Here is a 21,231-nt window from a genome sequence, read left to right as displayed (position 1 = left end):
AGACCTTCAACAATAGTAGAAAGGAAGAAAATATTATATTCTTATATATAAATAAATATATAAGTGATATAAATAACTTCTTTTGCCAAACAGTAGAGAAATTATATCCTGATAAAAATACATTTGTTATTTTCTGTTATTTATAACTTCTGCGCTTTGTAACACTATGATAAGTAATTTAATATGTAAACTATTTGTATTTAAACATGTTTAGGAAAATAGGAGTTCCAATATAACTTTTTATGAAGAAACGGTTAGTACTCACATGTTACATAAGTTGTTGAAATAAAAAGCATAAAAATAATGCATTGTATTACCAATGTGCCAGCAGACTCAAATATTATGTGTGATATTATTTTAATATTTATCAGATTCTTTGCTCAGAGAAAGATAGCTCAAGTTTTTACACTTGTTGACCAAATATCTAAGTCCTGAACATTTTCATACCAAAGTTATAAAAAACATAGTTTAACAGATTGAGTAATAAATGTCATTTCCATGGCTCAGTTTTTCACTTCCTTGTTTTATTTTAATTATTCGAAGTTATGGAAAAAGCGTATTGTGTCTTTTGAATTCCAAAACAAGCATTTATGAACCACTCCAAAGGGGATATATGGAACTTTTCCGGTGGTGTGTGTGTGTATGTGTGTGTGTGTGTGTGTGTGTGTGTGTGTGTGTGTGTGTGTGTGATGTTTAAATATCTGAGGTACATGGGTATGTGGTTGTATGTGATGTAATATGTATACATTTATATATATGTATATATGGTAGTATGTGTTTATTAAGTAGAAATAATACTATATTGATATCTAGGAAACATAGATAAAATGTCTATAGAAATGGCTCCTCAGTTAAGAACTCTTTCTGCTTTTACAGAGGCCCAAAGTTTGCTTGCCAGCACTCATATGATAGCCCATGCTTCCAATAATTTCACCCATGATTCCAATTATAGAGGGTCCAAAATCCTCTTTGGATTTTAAGTTCTTTTGTACACCCATGGTGGATACAAATTCACTCAGGGATATGTGTGCACACATGTGCGCACAAACACACACACATACACACACAATTTTAAAATTCTTAAAAAGAAAAAAAAAACATAAGTCTGCTTCATAAAACATTTTTGCTTTGGAAGAATGCCTTACTTTTAAGTTAAAACATCTCTTTAGGCTTTAAGGAGGCATTTATTTCAACCTACTTTGCAGAATGCTGTCTTCAGTGTGGCTGGTACTTTTAAAGTATAATCACAGTGAAATAGGAACATCTTCACTGGTCTTCATTAGTGAGTACTGGCGACATCAAGGCTCAGTGAAGCCTATCAAAAAGGATGTCCCAGTATGATTTTAGGCTTGTAAAAATAGTAAACCAATTAAAGGATATATTCTGCTGCAAAAATACAATTTTTCTAAGTCTTCTAATTTATTAAACTAGAACAATCTTTTATTTAAATAACTATAAACTGTTTGTGTGCATTTGGAATAAAGCTTAAATGAAGTTGCCTATTACTTCACAGTAATTTAATTAATATTATACAAAACCCTGAAAATAAGTAATACATTAACTACTTATAAAAGTACAGTAAAATCATATACAGTAATAGTAACCCATGCTACTGTTCTCTTTCATAAAAGGCATGTGTAGAACTATATTTTTTTTATTTTGAAGTTGATATTCTATAATTAGTTTTCTTGTTGTAGAAGTTGTTTTGTATAGTGATTATCTTGAAAAAGTATATTTTTTCTTAATTTGTAGATTTGCATATGTTTTACATTGGTGTTCAAAAGTTGCTCTGGAGTTAAAAGCCTTCATTTTGTAGGTTAAAGAATACATGTTAGATATGTGTTCTCTTTTCAATAAATATAATAGCGCCTGGTAGACAGAGAAATTGTGGATCAGAATGTAGCCCTTAGCACTTCTTCAGCTTCTTGTTCCCAGAACATGATATTAATGGAATAAACCTCTGAATTTTTAATCAAGCACTCAGTAAAGTTCTTTTTTCAAATAAGGGTTGTCTTGGTTGTGGTGTCTCTTCACAACAATAGAATTCTAAGATAGTAGAGAAGACTGAATTATACCAGAACCCAGCAGTCCAGAAATTATATGATAAAAAATGTGATACATATAAATATTTGTTAATGGTTTGAGGATGGTGACTACTCCCAACTGAGAGAGAAAGAGTGAGTGAGTGTGTGTGTGTGTGTGTGAGAGAGAGAGGGGGGGAGGGAGGGAGGGAGGGAGGGAGAGAGAAACAGAGACAGAGAGACAGAGAGACAGAGAGAGAGAGAGACAGATCTTTGAGATGTTATACATAATAATAAGAAGAAAGGACACCAAAAATATTTTCTCACAATGGGTGATGAATTGTGTGCACAAAGGTACTAAGGGGCAGACATGACTCTCTAGAGAAATGAAAGCAGCTGGTATTTCTGGGACACACACTGAAGGAAGAACAGAGATATGCAGCAGTGCAAGCAGAGGTTTGCAATTGCTCCTATTTTATTCTGAGTAAAATGAGAATTCATAAAACTCTTTTAAGAATGATGTAGTGAAGTAAGCCCTGGTGGTTTCTTGAGATCAAATTAAGACAAGGCATAAAGAAAAAAAGTACATGTCATCCAGGATCATGGTAATCCAGGGAAAGGTGTTGGTGTGTTTAGCTGGAGAGTTGGAGAAGGAAGCAAGTGTGCCAGGCTCCTTTCTAAATCTTTGTTCTTGACTGGGCTAGAAATAGGATAAGAGCCAGGTTCACTCCAAATTTTTGCCTATGAATAAATGGACAGATGATGATCTCATTAGCTAAAGTAAAAATAAAAAGAGAGATAAAGAATTTTGGAAAAAATGAAATGATTTCTTTATGTAGTTTTACTTTGGGATGCCTAGTACATCAAAATATCCAAGCTGGATATATAAATTTGTAACACTCAAAAATATTCTCTCGCAAACATACAAATTTTTAGCCAGGGACTTTGCTCTTAAAGAGTGCCAATGCTGAACATCAGGGCAGCTGAGAAAAGTCTCAGGATTGAACTTTAACTAAGAAAGATCGTATGAGTTCAAGTACATCACCAGACCAAAAAGTCTTTGTCAAATGCATTTTGGGTAGCTGGTAGTGGATTTCAGATAGGGTTGGCTGAGGCACAAAGAACTTGGTTAAACAGACCTTGCAAAGAAGTGTAAAAGATCTGGGTCAGGAACTGGAAGGCAGTATGGGGAAAAAAGAAAGGGATTATGTCATTCATTTTAGATGAGGTGAATAGCTAGTCTTAAATAAAGGGTAAAGTTGGTGATTAGGGGGGATATAGTGGCACAATGAGTTATCTGCAAAAGAAAGAAGCAGTAGAATTCCAAGTACATACGTAAAAAAATTATCTTTCATAGAGTAACAAGACCTTGGGAAATTTTCTCTGCCTGTGCTTCTGTATGAGTGGTTCAAATCACTTGTATTTGTATTCAAGTAATTCTTAATAAAGAAAATAATATTCACTTTAGATTTAATTATGAACTACCAGCTTTCTCTCAACACTAGGTTGTCACTCAGGAAACTCATTTTAACATCTAAGATATTTTTTAAAAACTATCATAGTGTTGAAAGAAGTGACTACCCAGTGAAGAACATAAACACTCAAATAGTGTTGCTAATACTCCTTCCCAATGGAAGTTGTAAAACAATGTCTACCTCTCTTCCCAAGGTCCCAGCAACAGATCAAGCCACGATTCTGACAAAGTTTACTATAGAAAATCGATTAGTTTGTGTGTGTAGCCACTCACTCCTTTTTTAATCAGTGGTAAGAGAAAGCCTCTTTTAGAAGAGAGGAGGGTATCCCCCAGCTTTACCTAGCAGTAAGGGGGAATTCCCAAAGCTGCATAAATGGAGAAACTTTCTTATTTTCCCAGTCCCATCCATATACTCCAACACTGCCTCAGTTGGAATACAGTAGCAGGATAAACAGGAAAGAATATGGTGGCATATTCTGTCCTCAACATGATGGTATATAACCCAGCCTGCTGCAGTGACCTTCTGCAAGCAGGAACAGTTGAACTAAATGGTAGTTGTTTTGAGACTAAGAGAACAGTCACACACACACAAGGACAATAACTTACATGCAACCACACAAGGAAAGAACTAGGGAAATAAAGACTGATGTTCTCCCTGTTCTATTTTCTGGAAAATTTTCTCAGTGGATGAGACCATTGTTGGATTCGAGGGTTGAGGATGTCTCTAGTTCTCTATTTCAGGGGTCTCAGTGTGGAGATGAAGAATAAATTTTGGAGGAGCAAGTGAAACTGATGGACCAGTGTGTATCACCACAGTGTAATCATCCCTATAACCCTTCGCAGGAGAGTGCAGTCCTCATTTAGAACAAGTGAAAAAATACTGTTAACACTGATGGGTTTGTCTTGTCTTTCCTTGACAGTGTATCTTAGAGATTATGATTATAACTATACATGGATCTGCCTTTTCTCTTTAAAACATCCCAGGGTTTCCTGGTACAGCCTGCTTTAATTTATCACTACGTTCCTAACTGGTGATATTTCTCCTGGGCTTTGGCTGAAACAAAGATTGCCACAATAAACCTGAGTTTTTGAAACACAATTTAGTAAAACTCTCCCAGCAGTATTAGAAGATACATTCTGAGGCATGAGATGGCTGGTTTCATTGGGCAAATGCAAAATTCATTGAATTCACTTAGTTGCCTTCTGATCTATGCACAATCTATGCAAACACATGTTAAAGACATTTCCCATTATGTATCAAAGCTAAAGAACAAAATCTCAAAGAATAATTTATGATCCTTTGAATGTGAGTGACATTGAGTATTTTCATGTTTAAAACTCATATGTAGTTTTCGCTAGGAAGATAGCTTGGTGGATAAAGTATGAGGATCTGAGTCTCCAGGAATCATGGTTAAAATGGTGGGCATGGTACATATGCTTTTCATCATATTATGGAGTACCTTCATAGTGGACTATAAGCTGTAGCCCAAAATAAACTTTTCCCTCCATTAAGTTGGTTTTGGGGAATGTTTTCTTACAGCAACAGAAAAGTAAACAGGAGTACACAACTCTATATGCAAATGTAAAAATACACACAAACACACACACACATACCTACACACATACACACATACCTACACACACACACACACACACACACACACACACACACACTGCACAATGTCATTTGCATTTCTGTATGTGAATCACAATACTCATGCCCTTTGCCCATATTTTAATGAATTTATTTATACTACATTTTAAATATTCCACACATTATAAATGTGCTCTTATTAGTTACATTAATAATTTCTAAACTGCTTGTGATCATCTTTAGATTTAGAGATATATGTTTATGCAACATTTAAAAAGAACTGTGTATAAGGTCACTTTTCTATATTACGTTCCTTCCCTTAAAGCTCTAGGGAAATTCTAGGAAAAGAAAGTGGCAAGAGTGTAATAGCCAGAGGGTATGGAGGACACCAGGAGAATAAAACCCACTAAGTCAATCCAGCAAAGTTCATATGGAGTCACAGAGACTGAGGCAGCAACATAGGGCCCCCATTGGTCTATACCAGATCATTTGCATATATCCTATAGCTTCCAAAGAGCTATTATTGTCTCAAGTCCATTTTCTTAAGGCTAAATTTGTCAACAGTGGCCTGGACCTTCCCAAGTCAGTCATTAATGAAGAAAGTACATCAGAGGTATGTCTATAGGCCAGTTTAATGAAGACAATTCTTCAATTACGGTTGCATCTTCTTCCCAGATAATTTTAATTTATTTTAAGTTGACAAAAAACTAGCCAGCATAGTGTATGTATCCATGGAATCCAAAGGTTGCCATAAATTTTATTCTACTTACAGTTTGTTGGTTCTCTGATATGGATCTCTGATTCTTGTGCCTGCTCTTGGGATTTTTTCCTTTGGTTGGATTGTCTTGTCCAAATTTAGCATAATAGGTTTTGCTTTATTTTACTGTTTTTATTGCTTAGAAAAATGTTCTTTGCTAGTGAGAGACAAAAAGTGGAGTGGATCAGAATGGAAGGGAAGGTAGGGAAGAAATAGGAGAAATAGAGAAAGGGAAAACTATAATCAAGATATATTGTATCAGAAAAACAATTTCAATAAAGTGTGTAAAACAATAAAAATAAAGTTTGATATATTTTGTGTCATTGTATATTTTGATATATATGGGGGGTATTAGAAACAATGATCCATAGATGCAGAAAGGCAACTGTTCTATATTAAGTCATTGCTTAGGTAAGAAAAAATAGAAAGAAATGTTGAATTAACAAAAAGAATATTTATGACTTTTGGAATTTGTGTCTTCATATGACATGTATTTCACATTAATAGATTATAAAACAATTCCTCTATACTGTGTTGTTTTCACTTTTCATGTTTGAAACGTTCATATAGCTAGAATTATCCAGAGGAATGTAATAGGGAACATCAGTCTACTTCTAAGACAAATAGCCATTTGACTTTCCTAATTAATTATGTAATCCATTTTCTCAACTGACAGCATGGCAGTGTTAGCATTTAATTTATAGCCGTCTTTAATTTATTTCTATGTCATCAACACAATTCCACCGAAACATCTCTCTCAATGTGCCAATAATAGTTTACAATTTGTAAAGAACTATTTATATATACTGTTTTTATAATCTATGATCAATAGCCTTATGCTTTTAGTTTTACTGAACTTTTAGAATATACCAAATCTCAGGGGTTAGTTTTTTTCCCATAACTGTGAGAACTTACAGGGACTTTAATAATGTCCTGTAAATAATGTCTGCCATTATCAGGTCTCAAGAAGACGCAGACATATCAATTGAATTGTCCTCTTTCTTCCTTGCTCTCCCTCTCCCACTAACAGTGTCTCCTCGTTTCTAGCTACCAGATAATTTTCAAATCTCCCTTTTAATCAGTTCATACTGGAATAATCCAAGCTCCAGAAAGTGTGGAAGAAATAAAGTATATCCACAGATTAGACACATGCACCTCAAAGCAGATACTTAGAGAAAGTATCTCTAAGTATCTTAGAGATCTTAGAAAAAGCATCTCAATGCAACTTATATATTTTAATTTCTTTTTAAAGGTTATTCTAATCTCTTTATGTTTTGAATATAATGTATTCTGATCACACTTAACCTCTCACTCCCTTCTGTCTTCTCTCGGTCTTCAACAACTTCTTCTCCTCCCTGGGGTTTCCTGTCTGTTTACGTGTTGTTTCTTATTTTACGACCCACTGGGTTTATCCAGGTCTGTCCTCTCTGCTTGAGCCTGGATGGGAGCCATGCACTCAAGCATGTGGAACCCACTAATAGTTACAACGCTGATGACAACCACTTTCCCTTCCCAAATATCCATAAACATAAAGCAGTCACCTGGAGAGTAGTGAGCTCATGAAGCCCTTCTCTGTCTGTAATTGTATATTAACAGGCTCAGTTTTAATGCAAGTCCTGTACAGACAACCAGAAACTGCAGTGGGTTCTGGATGGCAAGGGTCAGGTGACATCCAATAGCTTTTCAGTCTCCCCACAATGGGAATATTACTTACCTCTCTACAGCAGTATTTCCTGCATTTCTTTTTAATGTCACTCTTCTACCCCACACATGACCATTTACATACACACTCACACCCACACACATATAAACAAACACACAAGAGGAAGAGACAGGATAAAACTTAACAACTTTCTGAGTTATATTTTGCACACCAGTCCAATTTCAGCTTATTATGGAATGGAAAACGCAAAGTAGAAGCTTAAATGTGAAGTGAATGATCCTAAAAGCTTTGATAGGATTTAAAAGATCCTTGTTGCACAAGAAAACTCATTAGCTCATGCTGAAAATGTCACTAGTTATCACTGGTTCCTAAACACAGAAAATCTGAGACATTTTAAATTAATTTACCCTCCCCCCAGTAATGGATTAATAATGTAACCTTTTAGTCCTTTTATGTCTTGCCTGTTTCATCCTGCCGTAGACTCTGCACACGTTTCTGTTCTTCTACATGAAATACTGACACAACAGCTGATCTTGCCTTTATATTCCACAGTACATTCTAGGCCACATACCATTCATTCATCTTTTCTTAAAATGTGCATCTAGAGGCTGGGGAAATAGCAGAGCAGCTAATAATTCTTACTCTTCTTCCAGAAGACTCATGTTTAGCTCCCAAAAGCCATGTGCAGCAACTCACAATAGCCTGTAACTTTAGTTTGAGGGCATCCAATACTCATCCCCCATATATTTGTATATGTATGTATACATAGCATACATGTGGAGTTTTATATATATATATACATATAAAAAATTCACACACATATATATACATATATATAAATGTTTAACAAGAACTTTATCTTTATTTTTGAAAGTTCACCTCATGTCACTTCCATGTCTCTCCCTGCATTTAATTGCAATTAATTAAGCTATTCTCTTAGGAGCAAGATTTTGTAACTATATACATAATTCCCTAATGTTCTAGCTTTATTTTGCCTGAGCCAATAGATCAGAATTTTGGAAATGAATGGGCTATGTTTCATCACACAATTCCCTTGAAATATTGTTTCTGAAATCAGATTTCTAAATAAAAAACAACAAGGTTTACTATACATTCTATATATATATATAGGATGCAGTCAATACACACTGAACCAACAAGAAAAAGTTTAGTCTCCAGAACTCTAATATAACATGAATGCCTATATAAGATGATTTCAAGCAGCCTCCAGACAGTTGATAGCTATTGACTCAGACATTTGCAGTTGTAGGTCATTTATTGCCACACACAATGCTTCAAATGACAGCAACTACCAAGTGTATTGTGTCACAATGAGAAGGCAGCCCCTTAGTGGAGTAATTCTGGCTCTGTTTGGGTTAAATAAATTTGTAGCTATAACAAAGAACACAAATAACAGTGTTTTAAATTGCATTAAAAACTACAAGTAAATGCATAGAAGAAAAAAGGCTGCTAGTTATTTGGGAGCCAATACCGGTAGATGTTATTTTCTGTTCTTACATGTTATGGGATATATATATATATATATATATCAAGTGTAATATTCCAGGTTGATTTCCAGAAACAATCTGGAAGAAATGAAAAAAAGAGAAGAGAGAAAAAACCAGAGAGAGGGGAAGAGGGAGAGGTATAGGGAGAGAGAGAAAGAAAATCAGGAAGCAGAAAAGAAAACAACATAACAGAGCCTGAACTATCTTTCTTTATTAAAATCCTGATAGAAATCATCCAGGTACGCATTCCCACTTTATTTGCCTTAGATTTAGGAAAAGGGTCCCCAAACATAACAAAACACTGACAAAATTTATCATTAGCTCATGGCTCTGTATCAAAACATAAACTGTGTTGCTTAAAAAGGAAATCACAGACAGAGCAGAGCAATGTGCAACTGCTTTAGGAGTTCACTATAATTCATGCTTCTTTCCTTTTGGTCCCTCGGAGGTAGGGATACTTGTCTATTAAAAGTCCATGGCTACATGAAGGAAGCAAGATGTGTGAGCTTGAGAAGAGTGGAGCTAGGAGAGAAGGGAAAGAATAGCTGCCCAGCATCACTCCACTCCACTATAGTTCTCACTCCTGCAAGGAGATTCCAGTTTTTATGACTTCACTAGCTCCAAATTTTTTAACCACACTTTGCATCTTTTCAGACTGCAGAAGTGTTTTGGCATCTCTTCATATAAAAAAATATTCCCTCCTTCAAGATTATCAAATCTGAGGTTTATTTTAAACATAGACTTTTCTATAATTGTTTCTTTCATGTGCTGTATTTTGAGTCCTAGGTCAGGAGGCAGACATTCTGGAAACCAGAAAAATAAGTGATAAAAGATAAATAGGTAATTAGGTAGGTAATTAGGTAGGTAGGTAGGTAGGTAGGTAGGTAGGTAGGTAGGTAGAAGATAGACAAACAGAGAGATAGATGGATGGATTGTAGATGATATATATTATGAAAAATAAATATATGATAAATAGACAGACAGATAGACAGACAGACAGATAGATGAAATTAATGGTAGGTAAGATAACAAATAATAGGTGATCAATAATTGACAAATAGATCTGGCTTAGTACTGCATTTCACAAATAAATGCACAGTCTCCTGAAGATAAAATGCTCTTTTTTGTTTATTTACACATTATTTTAGATTGTCTGGCCAGAAGCAGAAATTGATTGATTAGGAAGAACTTGTTGATGTTTATTTAGGTCCAATACAATTTGACTGGAGACAGGTGTAGATGGTGCTGATCATGCAGATTCTTCTCCTATGAGCATAATCGCTGCAAAGATCTTTTATTCATAAAACAGTAGGGAGCTGATTTTAAAAGAAAAAAAAAAGAATTCTAAGTACATTAACAAAGGAAGATGAAAGGCTCTATTATAATAAGATAAAATAAAACCAACATATAAAATAGAAGGCTAAGGTTAGGTGTTCATTTTGTAAGTGTACAATGAACATGAGTAGAGTTCTTCCAGAATTGTATAATGGTTGGATGATATAGACCCTTGCTTGATTAGTTTTTAATATAAGCTTTGGGAATTATGTAGGAGCTATAATAAATATCTCTGAACTTAAGTATTTCTATAAATAAGTAGTTGTTGGTAAAGCACCATCAATATAATATTAATATATCTACAATATTGTTATCTAGCAATGAAATATTAAATTGTGCTCTAGGGTTATTAGGACTTTCCCATATAACTTCTACTTGAATGAAACAGTGATATATACCTCAAAGCAAATATAGCCTCAGCTAGAACTCAAGTGCAATTAATAAATGTTTTTCAGCATATAAATTAACATGGAAAGGGGCCCTACCTAATTATTTGAGCACCTATGAAATCCAACAGTGTCCATGTTAGTCTTCAAGCATGCAAACATTTTCAGGGAATCTTTCTTAAAAAGCTAAAATAAGATTTGATATTTGGATAAAGAGAAAAAACAAAATATACTTAGTGTTAGGTATGTGAAGTTGGTAAAATACAAATAATTCAAAATAATCCTCCCATGGTTTACAAAATGGTCTCAGTACCACAAGCAGTCTTTCCCATTTTAAATTTAGAATCCAGCATGATAATGAACAGCAATAAAAATCTGTATGAAACTAAAGGCAAATCAAATGTCTTATCATGGGTGCAAGTATAAGAACCTGACAGGGAAGCATGGTAGCTGAATGAGACTCAGAGCGTGGACTAAACTCGATGTCAAGGTGAGGTGCAAAAGCCTTTATAAGGATTGATCACCAGCCATAGAGGATACAAAGTCCACAGTTACATTCTGAAGTAATTCATCTTGCTAAATGATGTAAGCAGATTAATATATGTTGATTATTATATGCTATTTCAATTATGATAATTGAAGTAGCATTTAAAATGTTATTGTTGTTGATAAAATTTATAAAAATAAAATGTTGTTGTTGATTAAAAATAAAACAACAACAAAACCCAAAAATCCCAAGGTGGTCTTGGGAGAGATGAGTAACTAGCTGACATTCCCCTAGCAGAGTAACAGTTTTCCATTTTCCTATTTCATGGTAGTGTCTCCTCTTACTCAGCATCCTCAGGTTTCTTGGAAGGCCTCTGCTGAGAATGCCAATGCTCTTTCATCTTGTTATCTCAAAGTCAGATCTCCTGACCAACCACAGGAGACACACCAGAGAGCTTGTTAGACTTTGAGAATCTTGGACTCCGCCCAGAGCTCAGGAATTAGTCTTGCTTTCAAGGCAATTTCAAGTAAATCCTACACAGGTAAATTTTTGAGAACCATGGCTTCAGAAATAATGTGCTTAAAAGATAAATGGCAATGCTCCCCTCTAGTAAATGCTCAGCTTTTTATTATTTGTAAGTATGAGCATGTTTCCAGGCAGATATAAGGGACATCATTGTAAACAAGCTTCTGGGTTCTACAGAAACAAATGTGCCCTTAATGGTACAACACAGGTTTTACTCCATTTTGGCAATGCTAAGGTTTGGATAAACCAGATCATTGCAAATGTTATACTCAAGTTCTATCATAGATATATACCCAGCATTATTTTAACTTGTAAATAATATAGAGATAAAAAAAAAAACCTTTAAAACACTTTCAAGATTTATACTGTCGGGGGGAAAACACTTTGTTTTATGCTTGAGATAAAATTTCTTCTGCTCTCTTGGGCTGATTCAGTAGTGCCCATAAACCAGAAGGCTGCCATCAACAAACAAATCTGGTACTGTTGGCTATTTCTTATAGTTATGAATCCCAATTTTCTCAATGCTTTGCAATTGAAATCAAATACGAAAATAAACGAGATGTTTTGGGTGCAATAAAAATGCAACTGTCCTTATAATCCTGAATTGAATTGTTGCATGTTTTCAAACAGGCTGTCTGTGCTGATTCATTTAATATTAAGGAATCACACACTGACACTGTCAAGTCTTAGCCTTTTTTTTTTTGACTCATTTATTGGGATGCAGATAAGTTTCACTTAAAAATAAATCTGGAAAATTCCTTTCTAAACCTGTTTCTTTAAAGAGAGAGATTGGCAAAGCTCTCTGTCTTCATCAGAAAAGCCTCAGGTACTTTTGACTGTGAAAAGTAGCTAATACACAGGCTCACAACATGTTCAGGAGCATAGAGCAAGTGATTTTGAAGGTGCTCTGTTATAAATGGGATATTCATATCACACACACTACCTGCAGAGTGCAGAAACCACCAAAAAGAAGGGAGTTAGATAGATTTTATGATCCAGAAGTCAGGGAACATTGGCACAAAAGAGTGTCTTCCAGAATGACAGGACACCTATATTTAGGGACCTCAGGCTGCTTTTGTTACCTTTATAGGATATATACAAAATCTAGCCATGTAACATTCCAGGATAGTTGGAAAAGGAGCAGATGATCCTCCCTCCACTCCTAGCTATGGTACTGTTAACAGTTGATTGCTGCTAATGGAGGGAAAGTCAGTTTTCTTTCAGGATGTGAACCTTGAAACTTGACTCTGCTTTAAAGTATGGCTACACACCCATAGATACAGAGGCAGCACTTACTGAACTCAATGGCTCATAAAGAAGAAAGAGGAAATGAAATTGGGAAGAAGACGGGGAGGGGCAAAGGAAGATCTGGAGGTATACATGCATGAAGTCTTCAAAGAATGGGTAAAAATACATTTTAAAGAAAACAGTGGATTCTAAAGTACCTTACAAAACTTAAACTAGAAGGACAAATCCATTTGAAAGAATCTCAGAAAACAGGCTGTCTGGAGTGGGTAATTGCATGTACTACTACCTCTTCAAGAGCTCTCTGATCAGAACAAATCGACACCTGCCAACTTCTGCACTGCATGTCCTCAGTCCTGGGCCAAAGCCTTCCAAGTCAAAGCAGTCAAGTCATTTTGATTTATTTTTGATGTGAATCAAACTTTTCAGCTAGTACATGCCATGAAGTAAATTACACATTTTTTTGTAGCCCACTAAAAATGGCTTAATAGAGCAAATCCGTGTTAAAGACTAAAATTCTAGGTAAAATTAATCTTTTTTCCTCAGACCCAAAGAGATGATCCCCTCTGAAGTGACATTTATGTCCTTGGTGGTACAGTTTGGTGGCATTGTATGCATCTTTGTCCACAAGTCATGCTGAGAATAGGTAGATACCTCATTAGGCATATAACTGTAAGTAGACATACTTTACTGTGGGAACATTTGGAAAGAAAAGATGGATGCACCAACAAATAATTGCTAGATGAGATGGTAACAGTGCATTGGATACGTGCAAGTAGTTCTATGGGAATACAAGATAAGAAGTGAATGATAATTAGAATATTAGATTAATTGTATTTTATTTCTTTTGATAACTAGCGATAAGTTTGAAATACCCTGATAGTAGATATAAAGAGTTACATGAAAAACCACTATGCTTAATTTTTACACACCAAGAAAACTTTGACTATTTCCAGGTTACATCTTGTTTTATATGTACTTTATGTTCATTGTAACTAGTAGAAGTTTAATGCATACTATCAAACCTTTAAAAAAAATCAAGTACTGACAAAAATTGTATTCATATACTTTTATGCAAAAATGCTTAAAATCTCCACATTTATCTTCATTTTTTTAAAAGATAAAGTTGCTCAATTAAGAAAAAAATAACAAGAAAAAGAATAGTTAATCAACTTGTTTTGGAAGTTAAGTAATAAAATGTGTGCAAATGGTTGTCAATTTAAAAAATATAAATGCTAAGAAACAAATATTTAAAACAGCTATTTAAACAGGAATTCATGATGCATACTGAGAGTAGTAGCTAGTTCTTCACTCTCAATAATGGTTGTAGTTCACCCATGGGGTAAAATCCACTCATAATTTTCTCATTGACATGTGGCTCAAAGTAGTGGCATTATTAAAAGCATATTTAGTTTTTAAGTTGGTTTCCCTTCCTTCTCTGCCCACTTTTGCACGGCCTTTCCCTAAATTAATTGCTGTGATAACCTGATATAAATTACTTTAACCATTAGGCTAAGCTAATATTAACCCGCAAGAGTTTGGCAGGTTAAATACACCTTAGAAAGGGTATCTCTTTAGTAAATGTCAAGAGTAAGTAAAGCATATGTCTTTCTGTGATGTCAGAAGTCTCTATTTGTTCCCTTTCTGCCATAATGTGGAAAGAGAGGACTGTAAGCACCTGCTGTGGGGGCCATGCTCAGGGTCCTCAGCGAGTAGTGACTGTGCAAATGGTCCATGAGAAGCAAACTGGGATCCTGCCACTTGCTGTCACACTTGATTTTCATCACCAGGACCATACTTTATCATCTTAATCATTATATTGCATCCCATCTTTAAGACCCAGAGATTCCTAAGTTAGCTAAACTTTCTAATTGCTTTCCACTTTCAACTAACCTGGTTTCCAAGTTTCTACAATATTTTATATCTGTTCTATGGCTCATCCTAATACTTTGCCTGAATCTTGCCCTGACCCCAATCCTAACTAGATTCAGAGTTCACTGGGAAAAGTTCATAGCTATGGTCTACATAAAACCAAAACCATATCAAGGGAGAAAAAGTGGCTTTTTAAAAATAATGTGAATTTTCATCCCACTCAAGGTGTGTCTTTGCTCATGTTCTGCTTCATCACAATAATTATTGCTCTTATTTTCTTTTTCATGATCTAGAGCTCAACCTAAAGCTTTATCTCACAGCATTCACTTGATGCCTCATGTGAGGATCTATACCACCTTTCTAATCCATTTTGTGTTATCTTCTGTCCCTGCCCTCATTGCAGTTATCACCTATAATGTGTTTATTTGGTAGACTCAATCCCTATGTTTACTGAGATATTCGACCTATTACAGGTGCTTTTAGGAATGGCTTATGGGAAATGAAAAACAGAGGATGTCAAATGTGGGCTCTAGACTAGAAGAACATCTTCATGTAAGAAAGGAGAGGGGGAAGGGAGAGGCAGGGAAAGGGGATAACATTTGAAATGTAAATACATAGAATATCCAATAAAAGTAATTGAAAAAAGACTGAGTCTTGTAGCTATAAGCTATGAGTAAGAATTTCCTTGAAGAATGGAATCCATTTCTCTTATTCCCTTGCCCAGAAACACCACTACAAGTTTGCTGTTTTAAATTGGGGCAGGTCTTCTATTTTGAAGTGTTCTTGATTAAAATCTCAAAATGCTTATAGAATGCCAGTTAATAAAAATATTCCCCCTCATACTGTGAGTATTTTAATGCTCATTATGAAGTATAAAGATGTATAGAATTTGGAGTCTGGAAATGATGGGATGGGTAAGGTGATGTGGTGTAAGCAGAAAGCAAAGTGTTTTACTCTTAATGGAGAGGTGTTCCAAATTAATTTTCAACCATAATGAATTTAAGATAGAGTTAAAATAATAACTTGTTCTTTAAAATAATATATTCACTGGTTAGACTTTGAGTTCCAACTTACTACTTGGCAACTTCATGATTACTGTCTCCAAACTTAATGGGGTCCATTCTATTAATAAGGGGATTCTATTCAGCTCTAAGAAGAATGAAGTTCTGTCAATAGGTCATGAGGTGGATTGAATTAGAGATTATAAAATAAATTAAAATAAGTCACACACAGAAAAATAGGTTCCACTTAGTCTGATTTTAAAAGTTGACTTCATTGAAGGTTATAGAGACTAGACCACTCTGGTGGTCAGAAATGGATTGGAAATGGTTCTTCAGTGGGTCAAGCTACATTTAGATAGGAGAAAGAATTCATTGTGAGTGATAAGCAGGCATAAAAAAATAACAATTATGTTATACATGCTTCAAAACTAAAGAAAAGATTCTTTTAATATTTTTCACCATATGTAATAAATATTTGAGACAGAGATATATTTAACCTTAATCATTGTACAAAGAGAACACACATTGAAATAATACATTAGGCCACTACTTTGCACAATGCCCTCACTTTTATGCATCAGTTTTAAAATAAAATTTGAGGAGCTGGAGAAACTGCTTGATACTTACTGCTCTTGTAGGAGACACAAGTTTATTTCCCAGGTAGCTGTTGACCATATGCAGCAAAGCTCCAGTGACTTCTGTACCATTTTTTGGGCTCTGTTAGAGCCTGCATTAACAAAAGCATGCACATAAACATATAAAAATAAAGTTTAAATCAATCATTATATATTTAATGTATTTACAAGATAGGTATAATAACCCAGTTTTCCAGATGAGAAAATCAAGATTCAGATAAATTAAGCAGTCACTATTATCTGCCTAATAAATCATTTTGTATGCAATTATGCTTTTTTCTCCCAACTTATGCATGTAAACAGTTTAATATGCATATGCAGTGATCCAGATCTTCATAGGAAGAAATTTTTGGAAGACTCAGAAACCTCTTCCTATTAGACTGGTATATTTCATTGTTGTTTATATGGCATTATACAAACTTCAAGTGGTTATGGTAAACTCATAACTAGGCACCTTTCTTCCTCATATTCACCTTGGCAAAGATAAAGATACAGATAGAACAAGAAGTAAAATGGTCCATTTTCCATCACTCACCAAACGGAAACTTAGTGGGTATCTTTGTCCTTTGTAAAAATAAAGGGAAATGAATCTGTGATTGTAAATGAATCCTTCAACTGTGTGATAGCATCTATTGTTTATTCAAAAAGGGGAAACACTAAGCCTTGTGATACATCATCTTTGTGTGTCTGGCACCTTCCATCATGAATCATATTAATCTGCTTAAACTAACAAGGATTAATTGCCTCAGCAAGGCAACCTGGCATTGAAATGATATATTGCCGAAACAGCTTGGAATTTGGCCACTCATAAATCTCATTTGCCTGTTGGTTTATTTCTGTGTCTCTTTCTCTGACAGATGTGTGCCCAATCACTGTGAGCATGGTGGGAAGTGCTCACAAACATGGGACAGCTTCAAATGCACTTGTGATGAGACAGGATACAGCGGGGCCACCTGCCACAACTGTGAGTGCCAATTTATCTCACTTTCATCTTGTAATTGCGTGAGAATCACGGTCTTCAGCTACGCTTTACAGCATAGCAACCTGAATTACACACATCTTGCTTTACTTGATACTGGGGGAAAAAAATCCTCAAGGTTGCACTCTAATTTTCCAAACAAGGTATTCCACTTGTCAAAATATATTCTCTCCTGTCTAATGAATCTAAAGCGGTACAGATATGGCCAGCATTCCATATGTGAAATTGGGATGCAGAAATTGGATTCAGCTCTTGTGTCTAGAGCATTTGTGCCCAAAGAGATTTCTTGGGAATTGTGTTAGTGTGATGCCTCTAACTGTGCCTCATTCATCAAGTCATCAGAGAGAGACAGACAGGGACAGAGGATAATTTGAACACTTAGTTTCTGGACAATTCTGGCCTCATGCTTGCACCCAAAATTTGGTTACAATATTTTTAAAGCAATGTGTCAGTTGAAAAACCCATTGAAGTCATACATAAAAATATAAAATACTCACAACACATTTTTTTAAAATATTAAAAGCAAAATGTAAGATTCAAAGATGACAAATAAGAACCATGCTGTTTTACATAGTTATTCTCAGAATTTAAATGTAAAATATTTTAATATTTTTAAACAATTCCTAATTCTGTCATTGTAATATTAATTTTACAAATATGCTAATATGTTTTATTTTTTAAATTTATTTATTAGTATACTGTACCTGTCTTCAAACACACCAGAAGAGAGCATTGGACTCTATTGCAGATGGTCGTGAGCCACCATGTGGTTGCTGGGAATTGAACTCATGGCTTCTGAAAGAGCAGCCAATGCTCTTAACAGCTGAGCAATCTTTCCAGCCCAGATTATTTTAAAACAGATCTATCACAACATACAGTTGGGAGAAAAGAAGGCCAGCTTTTATCTAATATATGGCTATGAATGTATTTGTATCTGTATGATTTTGTATATATTAGTGTACACATACACATATATGTATATACATGTATGCATATATATATACATATATATATACATATGTATGTGTGTGAGTATGCAAGATGTATATATGAGGGGAAGAAGGAAAAAGAAGAAAAAGATATTTGACTTTGTCACAACTCTAGAATATAGAAAATCTCAATCTAAATTCTCTAATTATACAGATTGATTACTCTTCAATTTAGTTTAAAGAAATGACAAGCAAAATATTCTCAGAGTAATCAAAGGGATAGTAAAAATGCAATACAGTTCCCTATGCCTTTCACATTGTTATTTTTAGTAATGTGAAGTAAGAAATCATGTTTAGCTGTAAGTCTATGATAAGAAAAGCTGCTTATAATTTATTTCTACTCACCTATAAACTTGTCTAGTGAGATTCTAAAAAGTAAGGGATAAAGAGATTCATAGAAATGATGATATTGTGGTCATTGAAATGTTTCAGCAGGTAAGGGCTCATTCTGTCAAACCCAAGTTTTATTTCTGCAATCTACATGGTAGAAGGAGAAAACCAACTCCCACAAGGTTTTCATTTGAATATCCTGGATGTTCATGCATATGCACATACACACACATACACACACCTACACCCTTTCATGGACATCCCCCAAATGCAGGCTAAATGTAATAAATTGCAAAACAAAAATTTAACAATAATGTGAAGATACTTCTTAGGACTAAAAACACATGCATAAATATGAATCATGTCATGTTCAGGGCTGGAGAGATGGCTCCTGGGTCAAGAGCACTGGCTTTTTCAGAGGATCAAGGTTTGCCTCCCAGTACCCACATGGCAGTTTGGAGCTATCTGTAACTCTAGTCCTAAGGTTTCTTCTGTGCCCTGGACTCTGCAGACACCAGGAATGCAAGTATTACACATACATGCATGTAGAAAACCAATCCTACACATAAATTAAAATAAATACATTTTAAAAAATGATTCAGGATATATAAAGTATTTTGTCCATGAACAAAAGCAATAATGAAGTTGCTTGAAGAAAAATCAACTAAAGTATTTCCAATCAACCTTCTCTAAAAGTTGACTTTCGGAAGTGTTTAATATATAAAATATAATCTACAACTAAGTGACTTTGGTCAAGAGAGGAACCTTCCCTTTACCCGTAAACAACATGTAGCTATTTATAAACACTCTGTTTATTCATGAGATGTTTTTGTTTGTAATTATATCTACACTCAAAGAGCAAGAAATTGATCATTTTGATAAATGTTTACTCCCTTGTCGATTGTTTGATATCAAATTAAAAGCCAACAATTTTGAAATAGTTGCTCCCATCACTAAAGACCAATTATATAAATACATACTATTAACTGAGCAATTTGATTTTGAGAGCAATAACTCCAAGTGTCAGAATGACCCAGATCAGATAGCCAGTTCCAAAAGTGAAAGAAAAAAATAAACTTCTGTACTATGTTCTGGTACTCTATCCTGCTAGTCTCTATGTCTTTGTACACTGTTCTGCTGAACCTCATGTCCAAGTACTCCATTTTGTAGGTGGCATGTCCTGGCATTTCATCTTTCTCATCCTATATCTTGGTACTCCATTATTTTAGCTCCCATGTGTTGGATTTCTATTTTATTGGTTCCCATAGAGTGGGTATCTGAATAACCAGGCTCTGTAAAAGAATAAGTTAACAAGCAAATTTTCTTCTTCAAGACAGTTTTTGTATGAAAGTATTTATCTTATGTGTCATTGAAAGATACTATATAAAATATGAACTTGTATTTATCTGGATCATTTAATTTGGCCCTTTAGTGTTTGTATGTATGTGTGTATATATATATATATATATATATATATATATATATATATATATATATATATGTGTGTGTGTGTGTGTGTGTGTGTGTGTGTGTGTGTGTGTGTGTGTGTGTATGTATATAATATATATCATAATTCTATATTTATATAGAACAACACCAAGCAAAAATAGTTTGTGACAAATATTAAATACAACCAATTCTTGTTGTTGCTTCTTTTAATATTTTCTCTGAAAATGCTTTATTTTTAGTGACATTTTTGAGAACTATGCAGCAGTAATGTGGATTGACATCTTCAAGAAGGAATCAGAGGATGCCTAGTGTGGCTGTTGTCTTGTTGGTGTTACACTGACTTATCTCTAGTACTCTCTCTCTCTAAATTACAATAATGTGTGCACCAAACTCTGCACTTCCAGCTGTGGCTCTTCTCTAATAGCTCTCCATCAACATACTTTAGATGGCTCCAGGCTTTCTTCCCACTACTCCTCAGGCTCCTTAGGACCTAATTATCACCTCATTTTTTCACATGTGTTTCTTAAACTTTCAAGACTGTGGTCCTTATTTACATAAATTAAATTCAAGATGCTATCCCCTTTCTCCAGGCTCAATAGGTTTTTTCCTCCTCCTGCGTAATACTTGGTGTTCTCTTAGGAATCAATCATACCTGTATTCTATGGTCACTATATAGAATTGCCTTTACTTCTCCAGACTATTCGCAATCATGTGAAAACTTTAGGTTATGCACAAAGAACAGGGCAGTGAGAAAATCTGGGCACTTGACAAAAATATGCAATGTTTGAGAACAGAAATTGTTCCCAACTTTTAAATTTTAGATACGTTCTGAGATATAATGTTTTTATACCTAGCTCTTCATTAAGGGGTTGGTAGTGTCCCAGAAGCACTGACATGTTAGTGCTGTGGAAGTTGTGAGAGACAAATGAGGTAACTTGGCCATTTCTAATTTTAAAATTATGGCATTTCAGACAACAGAAA

At 34.7% G+C, this 21,231-nt stretch overlaps 1 protein-coding gene across 1 annotated transcript in view; it reads left to right on the top strand.

Moving 5' to 3' along the window:
• Window positions 1-21,231, top strand: part of CNTNAP2 (contactin associated protein 2) — a gene marked incomplete at its 3' end in the record, with an annotated part of 2,047,702 nt that overhangs the window by 1,193,304 nt on the left and 833,167 nt on the right. Inside the window, exon 11 of the mRNA XM_080931878.1 lies at window positions 17,361-17,467. Within this exon, the coding sequence (XP_080788004.1) occupies window positions 17,361-17,467 (107 nt within the window). The remainder of the gene's footprint in view (window positions 1-17,360; window positions 17,468-21,231) is intronic.

This window comes from Micromys minutus (assembly GCF_963924665.1).
Source record: "Micromys minutus genome assembly, chromosome: 18".
Lineage (NCBI taxonomy): Eukaryota > Metazoa > Chordata > Mammalia > Rodentia > Muridae > Micromys > Micromys minutus.
Note: the sequence above shows the minus strand (reverse complement) of the source record. Positions and strands in the feature narration are given on the sequence as shown.